The sequence below is a fragment of the Quercus robur genome, chromosome 1 (assembly GCF_932294415.1).
Source record: "Quercus robur chromosome 1, dhQueRobu3.1, whole genome shotgun sequence".
Lineage (NCBI taxonomy): Eukaryota > Viridiplantae > Streptophyta > Magnoliopsida > Fagales > Fagaceae > Quercus > Quercus robur.
The window spans coordinates 31,632,546-31,645,232 of NC_065534.1; the positions used below are offsets into that span (position 1 = coordinate 31,632,546).

The 12,687-nt window shown below is 34.2% G+C and overlaps 1 protein-coding gene across 1 annotated transcript; it reads left to right on the plus strand.

Annotated features, from left to right (window-relative positions):
- The first annotated feature begins 7,010 nt into the window (after nt 1–7,010).
- LOC126730023 (serine/threonine-protein kinase PCRK1) lies at nt 7,011–10,615 on the plus strand. The gene is made up of 4 exons (XM_050434945.1): nt 7,011–7,834; nt 8,705–8,965; nt 9,386–9,508; nt 9,764–10,615. The coding sequence occupies exons 1-4, from the start codon at nt 7,394–7,396 to the stop codon at nt 10,328–10,330; spliced, it is 1,392 nt and encodes a 463-aa protein (XP_050290902.1). The 5' UTR covers nt 7,011–7,393; the 3' UTR covers nt 10,331–10,615.
- The last annotated feature ends 2,072 nt before the right edge of the window (nt 10,616–12,687 follow it).

Consider the following 12,687-nt stretch of genomic DNA (forward strand, 5'->3'; position numbering starts at 1 on the left):
TTAATCATTGCATATATGATATATCTAAGATGGTGATATAAGGCAACGAACTTGTAGGCATAGGCTTATAACTTGATTGGCACCTCAGTCGCCAATTTCTAAATCATGGTTTAACGATGCACCCCTGTCTCCATATATATGTGTTCGTGATGTTGGCCAAAATAAAAACCGATTCGTTTTGCATATGATGCCACACGTATACATGGTGTGGCCAAATATGGAGTGGCTAATGGCCATAAGCTAAATATGTTGTGGCCATCTTTAGCATGTTGGGTTCATTATTAATTACTACTTTCTAAGTCGTAAAAGTTTTTGTACGTTTGCTGATCTATGAGAAAGCATATAGAATTGGATGCATATACAGTGGGTAAGGAGGGTGATTCCATCTTCATGCATGTGGGGTAGATACGGATAAAGAGAATCTTGAGAAGCATATATTGTATGTGAAAATTTGGACATAGGGTTAGGGACGGACCTACATTAATTAATTAGAGCCAAATAACCATGCGTATAAGTCTTTAAAAAGGTTTCTTTGCTCAAAATTTAATTTATACCTGATCTCTTTAAAATTTAGTTGACCCATATAGGAACTAGCCAATCAACTGTGGCCTTAATTTGTTTTTTTAAAGACTTTTTAACATAAAACGTTTGCTAAAGATTGTTTTCTATCTTTCCTAAAGAGGTTAGAAGCATGTTTAGGATAGAGTACAGTAGAATAAAGTATTTTCTGGGTTATGAGCTGGGTTTTGTGTGCAGATCAGACGCAAACCCACCTAGAAACACCCAGTAGGTTTAATTTTGTGTTCAGTTTGTTTGGATGCTCTTAGTAACATGTTTAGGCTTTTGTGATGATTTAGTAACATGCCTAGAGTCTGAGATTAATTAGAAACATGTCTAGGATGCTTTAAGCTTATTAAATAGTAACATGCATAGGGTTTAAATTTAGTGAATAATTGAGTATGAACATGCATAAGCATATATGAGATCATGTATTATAATATATGGTGTTGTGGTGATGCAGTGAGATAATTAAGTATAGGCATACTAACATGTTCATGCATATGACAACATGATGAGATGATAGGATGTGTTCGAAATGATAAACATATCGTGACAAGATGAACATGCTATATGTTGTGCGAATGTGAGATGTGATGCAATGATAATGATGATGTATGATCAAATGAAATGAAGTGAACGAGAATGATGCATAATATGTGATGTATGATGTATATTAGTGTGTGCATGTGTATATGCTTGTATATATGATAGCCAATTAAGGGATCCCTTGATAGAATTAGATTATAAAACACAATGAGTGGAGGTTAGCTTACGGACCAGGCGAGTTTAGGGTGAGAAAGATAACAAAGAGACAAAGAGAGATGAGATACAATAGAAAGGAATAAAAAAAAAAATGTATACATCTACAGTACGTTAACATCTAAAAATAGACGTCACTGTAGCAAAATGTAAAATTTTGAACAGTATTAGAGAATCGGGCATGTGGAAGTGATTTTGGGTGTTTTGGTGCTACTGTGTCATGTAATACATATATGAAAGTGGGTTTTAGCCATCAAGATGAGAATGCTCTAATATGTGAATAGTACCAAATTTGCTCTAATATGCGAATAGTACCAAATTAGGCATGCATATTTAGAATATAGAAAACATATATTTAATCTAATAGTGAGATTTTCAAAAGATTAATTTAATAAAAATTTAATAAATAGTACGTATAACATTACTTATTAAAATTACATCATATTAATTTGATCCTAATGCTATCTTTTTATATTATATTTCTTACCATAAATTCACCATTAAAAGGACTTGAGAAAGTTTATGTAGGCACCAAAAAAAAAAAAAAGACAGTATTTAATACATTTTGATTTGTTTGACTGTTAATGGTAACTGATAAGTAAAAAATGATGTTAGTGATTGGCTTAAATAAAAACCAATATATATAAGCTTGCCAATTTAACTAGTGTAAAAAATATTATAGAATTTTTTATGTACCTATAATTGCTCAAAAAATTTGCACCAGACGTTTTGTCTAAAGACTAAACGTTGGTGCAGAAAGAATACGTACACCAACAATTTTTGCCGACATGAAAATTGACAATTAAAACACACTTCCTTGAGTTCTATAATTTCTAATATATCACAGCTAAAAGATATATATATATATATATATATATATTTTAAAGAGGAGTATTTCGAATGTAGATTTATTCACTTCGCTCTATTAAAAAAAAGTTAATTACTTGACATATAACATTAACATATAATTGTCAATTGGAAAACATGACAAGAAAGATACGTGGAAGTCAATTTTTATAGTTGGTACTGAAATTTTGTTTAGTTGGGTTGACATGGTGGTAAGACATTCTCAAAAGTAAAACCATGTGGCGGCCGATGCCATATATCTTGAAAAGTACTCTACCAAAGTACCAATACTCACTGCACTAGAGGGAAGAAGAGATATCTTTATCGTCAACAATTAATTGATTTCAAGTTCCCACTTTTTGTCGAATTGATTGACAATATGCTTAATTTCTCCATTATTTATAAAAATAACATGTATTGGTGACTGCCACTTAAATCCTAAGGTATTAGTATATATGCGTTAGCGTGCAAGAGGGTAATTATATACATCAATAATTCATGTTTTGGAGGATCAGTAGAAATCATGGCTATGGTAGTCGTATACTTTAAGGCATCAAAATTCAAAAATGTTATGAGTACTGGTAATGGTGACACTTTCCAAAAAGAGATAGGCCAGGGTTATTTGACTTATTGGGAAACTCTCTTGGTGACTAACCGAGACTGAAAATGGCCTTAATTTAGTGCCATTTAATTGTATCATCGATAAAACAAGGCACAATACAAAAGATATTTGTTAATTATCATGTGAACATGCAATTTCCTCTTTTGGGGTGCATTAACCATGTGATATTTGACTGATTCCATCATGACCAATGGGTAGCGTGGCGGGCTTTCAAAGAAAGACTGGGTATGGTTAATTGGTTATGACTATCAAGTATTGTTGCTGACGTGGTTATCATAAACTATTTATTACACGGTCATTGTACACACACTAATACTTAGACTAAAATCGTGTTTTGAAAATAAATTTCAGTTAAAATTGAAAAATCGTATTTTCAAAACATAATTTCACAATTGTAACATAATTTCAAAAGGAACACATACGGAATATGCAATAACATACACGTAACAATATTCACGTTACTTGTTACAAATTTCCCGGCAATGTGGCTACTTGCTAGTAGAAAATTGTGGTTCATAGAAAAACTTGTGGGCATATAGATCCACTATTTTCAGGGTTGGAGGAATCGAGAAGATCTGGCAACTACAGAGAACGTTAATTTTGAGGTTAACCAAATTTGGGAGTTGCTTGTATAGGCAGGAAAAATATATGGATGATGTTGGCTTTTAGAATATTTCTTTATACATGTAGTTGTAACAACCGGCAAATATCTTTGGTTAAACGACTGGTAATTGTTGTTTTTCTCTTTAATGATAATGACTAGCAGTATAGCAGCACTATGTGTCGTGTTCTATAAATTTCCTTCCATGCATTTGCATATATGCCTCTCCTAATGAGAGAAAGAAACTCTCAACCTTATGATTAATATGTGAATGTGGATTCAAACCTTTTCATCTGTTTGTGATCCAGTAAAATGTACTCAAAACGTGCATAGATGATAAAAAAATTTAACCTACTTTAATTTTAAAGAAATGCTACGTCCACAGTATTTTCATAATAAATCATATGTGATAGTTTGTTATAAAAATGTTGTGGACATAACATTTCTCTTCATTTTAGCCTTTTAAAAGAGAAGAACTTTGTTTACATGAATAGTTAAACTTGAGTCCAAATTTGGTAAAGATGTAGTTTTAAACTCATGTTTTACACTATCCAATAAGAAATTGTCACATCAGCTTTTTACTTAAAAATCAATACATCCTATCACACCTAATAACATCTCAATAAATTTCAAATTGGGTTGGATTTTTATATGGGTATTGAAATTGGTTGTGCATATTCTTTAATATGTGATATGATTATGTGGCATGTTGGGATTGGAGAGTATAAAACTTGGGTTTACAACACATTCTTAAATAATTTAATCTTGTTAAACTTCAAGTGATCAGAGGGGAGGGGGGGGTTATCTATACATATAAATGCACGTGCACTTTTTTTTTAAAATTTATTTATAGAATTTCAAATTATAGCGTCTGCTTATGATGATTGTGCTTTTTATCATCAAACTAAAATACCAATCGATTTTTATTGTAAGCGGGGATTGAACCCCATATCTCTTATTCAACAATCAAAGATTTTACCAGTTAAGTTAATTAGAACCCACAATGCATATGCAATAAAATCTTAAACACACACACACACACACATATATATATATATATATTTATTGAGAATAATATAAAAAAAATAAAAAAAAATCATTCATCCGTATGTTAAGTGAGATCATTTATATTACATTAAACAAGAAGAAAATTTTGAATCTAAACTAATTTCTAATTATTTTTTAATTTTACTCCACGTGTCCAATTTAACTTTCTCAATTTTGTATCAAGTGACTTATTTACAATGCTCAATGAAAGTCAAAATGATCACCTTACTTACTTAGGCAAAACCATTAAATCATCACCATTGTTGAATGTTTTTGCGTAGCACATGTTACAACCTATCTTTTACTAATAACACAATTAAAATATTTATTATATATATTTTTATTTAGCTTTTTTTTTGGGTGCATAAATAAGAAATTTCCCAATTTTTTCCCTTAATCCACTTATGACTTAAAATATTTTTAATAGTTAGATAAACACCGATACAACTTACAATACACTTATTTGTACGCTTATTTACTACGTAATTTCCCCAAATTTATTATTTATACACTAATTTTACAATGGAGAAAATATTAAACCTATTACTTTTGAAAGGTAATAATATATATATATATATATATATATATTCCTTTTGTTAAAACTTTAGCATTTTTTTTCCTTTTCTTTTCCCACCTTCGTTTTCCTTTTCTACATTTTAAACTCTAAAAGGCATTGATAAAATAGATTAATTCTATAAGGACTTGGTGTAGATACGTTTGTTTACACCCTCCAATAAGGACATGTTACATCATTATATTATGGAACCATAAAAACATCTGATCACACAGGTTAACATCTCAATAAACACTATATTTCAAGTTTTAGGTAAAAGACTGATATTGTGTTATTAGGTGTCGTAGGATATATTGAGTTTTAAGTAAAAAAGTGGGAAAATTATTAGGTATTTCTGGAATACTATAAATACGTAGTCCCCCCTCTCACATGAATGGTGGGTCCCACTATGAATTTAATTAGTAGCCCCACCATTAATGTGAGATGAGGGAGTACGCATTTATGATACTTCGGGAGTACACAATAATTTCCCAAAAATGTGATGTGATAATTTCTTATTGGATGATATAAAACATGAGTTTTTACACTCCATCTTACCAAATTCCGACCCTTGATAAAATAGGAAAGATTTTCTTCATTTTTTTATTTATATTTTTTTTATAAGAGAAGTGCTACGTTCAAAATATTTTCACAACAAATCTTAGTTGGTAAGTTGTTACTTATTATAATTTGAATATACCACTGAAATTACTATTTTTGTCCGCTAATATCAACCAGTAACAACTTGTCACTTATGATATGTTAAAAAAGTGTTATGAACATAGCAGTTCTCTTTTCTTTTTAATGAATTTTGAAATATAACATAGTTAATAGTATATTGATTATAATTATGATACAAAATAAGAATAACAACAAGACATACATAAAAGAATTCACTAAAAGAAGAAAAAAAAAAACAAATCAATTTATAATATTGGTGGGGTTAGTGAGGGGGCAAAGTTGTGAGTCAACTATTGGTTTTATGTTTTTTGGCGGGCTAGGAAGGAAAAAGATAAGCAATCGCCCCTCTCAACTCCCCTAGCTCCGACCCAAGTAGATGCTATTGACATCTGTTATAATCATATCAATGAAGAATTCAATTCCATTGTGTTGGTGGCATTTAAAATGACCCGATAAAAAGAAATTTATAGTAAGCTAAATTTTAAACTAACACGAAATTACAATATTTACACACCAAGTAAGATTAGATATAATGAACGTGGATTATAGTTACATAATAGATTTCGGCCTTACAGAATTGGGACTTGTTATCTTTTACAGCAAAAGAATTGTAGTATGCAATAGTATGTGTGGGGGGTTCCACTCAAATAACATCTATAATCATACATTTTCTATTTACTTATTACCACATATTCTCTTGAACACCTACAATCATACATCTCTCCGTAAAAGGAAGGGAGACCATTTGGTATGAGGGTCTCTCTTTCTTTGTGGTCCTCTCAGGGACTTCCTGACTTGGCCAAGGACATTCTCCCGATTACTCTCTCTCTCTGTCTCTCCTTAGTCTCTTTATACTTTTCACTAACTTAGCCATTGGGACCTCAGGTTGGTCATGGAGGAATTGAGTTTTCACTTTGATATTTTAGGTTTTTAGACCCAAGATCATAGCTTGTTCTAAGAAAGAACCTCATTTATGAATGAATTATTAAGATTTTAAAAATTCACACATTGTAGGCTTTATACACACATACACACACATTGTTAAGAGTGGAGGGTTTTGAACCCTTACTAAACGTTTAGGTTGGAGCTCAAAAATGTGTCAATTAATTGAATTATAAGATTAAGCCTTCATCTAAGCTAGGTTTAATACAGTAGTTAGCATTCATATGACCAAAAATAAAAAATAAAATAGTAATAATAATAATAATAATAATCAATCATAGACCCCTCAACTAACTTGTGGGACCTTCAATGTCAACTCTCTCTCGATCTAGTTTATGGGTGCATACCGTCCCTCTTCAGTCAATCCACACCACGGTCATCTTCACCCACTATCTGTCTGCACCACTCTGCACTTCCCTCGTGATCCCCCTTCTCTGTTTTGCCCTCTACAACACGACATTAATCTATAGGGCCCAGTTGGGTTGGTTGGGCCTCCCTCCACTCCAGACACACACACACGCACAAAAACAACAAAAGCAAAAAACACAAAAAACAACACACAAAAAACAGAAACCGTTTTCTCATTACTACAGCTACAAATATGAAATAGCCGCCCATTTTCTTTTTCAAAAACAATTATAATATCCCAATCCCAATCCCAATCCCACTCCCCCACATTTTATTTTTTGATTTTGATCTCTCACCTATTCCCCCATTGACTCATTCTATAAATACCCAAAAAAATAAAAATAGGCTCTGCAAGTTTTAAATAAATATAAAAATGAAATGCTTCCATTTCAGCAACGGCGAGCGACGCGACGACGAGGACGGCGCCCCCGTCGTCGTCTTTCCGAGGGCCTTGTCAAAGGTGTCGTGGACGCGTTCCCTGAGCGTGGCTTCCACCGCCAGTGCCACGCTGGACACGAGACGCTCCGAGTTCGACAACAGCAGCAGCAGCAACAACTACAACTACTACGACTCGCGACTCGGAGGTGGTGGAGACTTTTCTGACTCGGCCGTGTTTCACGAGTTCCTGAGTCAGCGCCGAGCCAACGATCTGCGAGTGTTCAGCTTCTCGGAGCTGAAATCGGCGACCAGAGGGTTCAGCAGGTCGTTGTTGATTGGGGAAGGTGGGTTTGGGTGCGTCTTCAGAGGCCTCGTTAGGGTTTCTGATTCCAAAATCGAAGTCGCTATCAAACAGTTGAACCGTAACGGTTTCCAGGCAAGCCCAATTTCTTCCTTTTATTTATTTTTGCACAGAGATTTTTTCTGGGTCTTCGTTAGGTTTTAGGAGTATTTTGTTAATTGTGGATAGTAATGAACAATAATGTTTTTGGTTTTAGAAAATGGGTTCTGTTGGGATTGTTGAATTGAAGTAAATGTGATTGTTTTTTTGAAGAGTTGTAATTTGGAAGAGTATAGCAGATCAACAAGGCTTTATCTGAGCTATGTGGGGTTGGCCACACTTGTAACTTTTGTTCAATTTACGGTCATGGCTTCTTCGTTGTTTGATATGCTACATGGTGGTATTGCCATTTCTGTTATTGGTGTTATGGTTGAAAGACTTTGGTGCTTGTTGGCTATAAAGATATGATCCGGCGAGTGCAAGCGTTTGATTGTGGTTATTTGTCATGTTGAAGAAACAGTTAGCTTTGGAGGGAATTGAGATCTCATTGCCTCAATTGAGACTTATTTATGAGATCATTGTTCAATAGGTTTGAGGGCATATGGGCGTTTTGCTTTTTCCGCAATTCTTTTTGGTAGTTTAAGATCTTTGTAGTTTTAGACCTTAGATTTTTTATTTTTTATTTTTTAATTGTGTTTCGCGTGTATACTTCCCGGCCATCCAAAAAGAATGAATAAAAGAATCAGTTGGATTTGTTAGATTTTGAGAGTAGAAGCCATCGTTTCAATACCCATGATCTAGGTCTGTTGGGCTGGTTCTACTTGTTGTATTATCAATGAAAAGTTTGTCAGAAGGTTTGATTATATCCTTGTTTCGAGATTGTACTTTTGGAAACATGTATTAAGTTATGCTTTATACTCTAACTTCATCTTATGTGACTTTCCTATTTTGAATTCTAGTACTCAGGGGCATAAGGAATGGATTAATGAAGTTAACTTCTTGGGTGTGGTCAACCACCCAAATCTTGTCAAGTTAGTGGGATATTGTGCAGAAGATGATGAAAGAGGTATTCAACGACTTCTAGTCTATGAGCTTATGCATAACAAAAGCTTGGAGGACCATCTATTGGCTCGAGTTCCATCACCTCTCCCATGGATGGCAAGACTGAAAATAGCTCAAGATGCAGCCCGAGGTTTGGCATATCTGCATGAAGAAATGGATTTTCAGGTATACTTTTCTTGTATGCTTCAGAATATTGTAAATGTGTATTTTGTAGTCTTGATTCATTAGTTGTATGAGTAAGGGTCCTTTTTGTTTCTTGTAACTCGTTAACTTGTTAGGCCTAAAATTTCTCTCTAAATCTGGAGTAATTGCATGACCATACATTCCTTCATTCTATGAATAAATTGAGTGGAAAAGCTTAAACTAGGTTATCTGCATTCGTGTCTCTTTCAATTTAGTTTAACCACAATCATCCTTTAGTCTGCCATTTTTTTCCCCCAGAGAAATGGAAATTTGGAAGATACAAGCACTTCCATCTTTTATGCCTTTTTGCATAGACGAGACCCTCTTTTCATGTTGACTAGGTTTCTTTACTCAATTGAATGCTGGTCCATATTATTTTGAACTGCTTCATAATTGGTGCAGCTAATATTTCGAGATTTCAAAACATCAAACATTCTGCTGGATGAGGACTTCAATGCGAAGCTCTCAGACTTTGGACTTGCTAGGCAGGGACCTCCAGAAGGACTCAGCCATGTGTCAACATCAGTAAGTTTTTCGTTTTCGTTGGGTAGCAAATTTAAAGGATATATCATTTTGCTATCATCTGAACTCTTTAGCTTCAAGGAAGATGGTTCAGAGTAAAGTTTGGAGGAATATGTGCAGATTTACTGAATCTTGTTGTTTTGCTCAGTTTATACTGTTAAATCGAATGTCTCTAACTTGAATGGTGGATTTTAATTAGTCCTGCATGTTACCAATCCTGTGGTAGAAAATTCTCACTTATTATCTTGATTTGCAAAGGTTGTAGGGACGGTAGGCTATGCTGCTCCAGAGTATGTTCAGACAGGCAGGCTGACTGCAAAAAGTGATGTTTGGAGCTTTGGGGTGGTACTCTATGAGCTTATAACTGGGAGACGAGCATTGGAGAGAAACCTACCTCGGAGTGAACAGAAACTCTTGGAATGGGTGAGACCCTACGTGTCAGACTCAAAGAAATTTCACCTTATTGTTGACCCTCGACTTGAAGGACAGTATTACATTAAATCAGCTCAGAAACTTGCATCCCTTGCAAACAAGTGTCTGATGAAGCAGCCAAAGTCCCGTCCTAAAATGAGTGAGGTGGTTGAGAGACTAGGAAACATCATTAGTGACACAACATCTCAAGATGAAGATGGCCCGCCAGTCATCAGTGAAGCTGAAGAAGTGAAGGATGAAACCACAGGGGAGACTGAACCTGAGTCCACTAGACAAGGGAGCAATTATCGGAAGAAGATGTTTGATATCAGAGAAATGGTCAACTTGAGAAACAAATCTTTTGGCAAGTTAGATTGGAGAAATTGGACACCTGGATTGGTAAGAACTTGGTGACAAGCTATCGGATTCTGGATGAAAAGAGAATACACCCCCCATTCTGGAATGGACGACGGATGTAGATACATTTGCGATTCCTCTAAACACACGGAGGTTATATACTTTCTCTCCATTATTTATATTTGGAGTATGTAAATATTGCTTATGAGGGTAGCTGCATTCTACACAAACAGGAGGTGAGGTGCTAGGTCGTTTGCTCTATTATCTGTTTTGGCGTTAGTAGTGTGCAAATGAATATGATGCTGTCTATCCTCTTCCTATACACACATTTTCTGTGTGTTCTGTGCCAGATTTTCCATTTTCTGGGTTTTTGTGTACTCGGTTGTAGTGGCTTATAGAAAAATCCATATCTATGTCCCAAGCATGGGGGCAGAGCTGCGGAGTTGGAAGTAAAACCAGTCCCTTGCTAAAACAATACAAGAGAAACTTGTTTCCATGCCTGCTGCAAATTTTTTGTAGGGTCCGAAAAATGCTGAAAGGTTAATCCCATTTGGTACATCTACTTAAACACATGTTTTCAGTTTTTAAACAATATACTTATTTCTATATATTTTTTTACCTACACGTATTTTTATACATGTTTTTAAACATATATTTTCAGTTTTTAAGTGCATATTTTTATACATGTTTTTAAACATATATTTTCAGTTTTTAAGTGCATGTACCAAACATCTCCTAAAATACTTTTTTGATTCTTATATTTTGGCTTTATCTTCAATTTAGTTATCTAGTTTCACAATAATTATTTTGGTCCATATATATTTTTTAATTGCTGTCATTTTGGTCCTTTCAAAAAAGTGAAAAACACTATTTTAAACTAGCAATGCAGTCCATTAGTCAATTAGTTAAAATGATTGTTGTGAAAACTTGAGAATCAAATTAAAAATAGGGCAAAATATAAAAACCAAAAAGTCATTTTTGCCATGCTGAAAATATTCCAGCTAAAGATGATTAATGCACACAATGAAATAAAGGAATCAGGTCAGCTTTCTTAGTGCCATTCAAGTCCATCCACTTAATCAAATTGTATGTTAATTTTGGCTTGTTGGGACTTTTCATCAGAAACGCTAATGCAGATAAAATTTAGACCAATAGACCATGACTACGTCAAATATGGCATGTAGGAAAGTCATGTAGGTAGGGCGGTGCAATTTAGACCATAAATTCGTCAAATTTCAGCAACTAGGGCTTTTTATTATTATTATTATTATTAATTTCAGGGCAGTGCATATTTTGATTTAGAAAAGTTCTGATAGTGTCCCACAAACAAGCTAAATATTTAGCATAAAAAAATAGGTAAATATAGCCTCGAGCTTGTGGACCATCTTTGGATTGAATTCTCATTCCTGCAGGACCAAATCAGACAAATGACCGCAACTCAAGAACAAGACGTCGCGTCAAGGTAAGTAGGAAAGAATTTTAGGACTAATAAAAGAGGGGCTAGCGCCTTGTGCTGCTGGATTTCTCAATTAACAAAATTGGGGAACAATTTTCTTTCTACATTTATCAATAACTTTTTCGTTCATTCAAATTCCAAATTGAACTTTATCATGTCAAATTGGGCACCTCTCTAATCATATATATATGATTTCTCACCCTGCAGCCCAATAAAAATAGCAGTGAGGAAAGTCTTCCTTTCCCTTTGGACTAAGTTTAACCCTACCCAATCCCAGAAATGACTTTCCTTTTAAAGTCTAGCCTATTGGACAAACTTTAGCAACCATTGTCCGCCACCACTTTAACTTTAAGCGGCATTTCCCTCTTGGAGAGTTGGAAAAGCCACTTGGGCTGAATGCAGAATTCTAGAAGTGGATCCCTCGCAGGAAACCATTAAATTGGGGCTGTGGAGTGCGGACCCATTTGATATTAAGGAATTACATGACATACTCGATTTTACAACTTGTTGATATGTGCAACTGTAACCAGTGGATACTTGTTACTCATATAGACTTTACCATTTTTTTGTTAACTACTCACAATCACATAAGTCAACAAATTATAAAATTGAGTATGCAGTTAAATGTTTTTAAAAAAAAAAAATATTTCCTAAATCAATGACCCTCAGCCCTTGCTTAACCTTTTCCCCCTAAAATTATTTATTAAGGGTCTTTCACTTTCTGATCACATTTCAGATTTCCACTAGTCAAAAAGCTAAAAAAGTTTCAACTTGAAAATCATAGCTTGTGTACCCATTACCCACGTGTGCCTCCTCATCTTATAATAAGACACTTTTCTGGTTTGGCTTTGTGGACATTAGACTACAACTTTACAGTTACTCATTTCTCTTTTTAGATCGCCTTTTCTTTTTTTAGGGGTGGGGGGGATGATACTGTTTTAATGAATTAAACTCTTTA

Coding starts and splice junctions, on each gene's coding strand:
- LOC126730023 (XM_050434945.1), top strand. CDS start 7,394: ATGAAATGCTTCCATTTCAGCAACGGCGAGCGACGCGACGACGAGGAC. Junction 7,835..8,704: donor TGAACCGTAACGGTTTCCAG/GCAAGCCCAATT, acceptor TCTAGTACTCAG/GGGCATAAGGAATGGATTAA. Junction 8,966..9,385: donor ATGAAGAAATGGATTTTCAG/GTATACTTTTCT, acceptor TAATTGGTGCAG/CTAATATTTCGAGATTTCAA.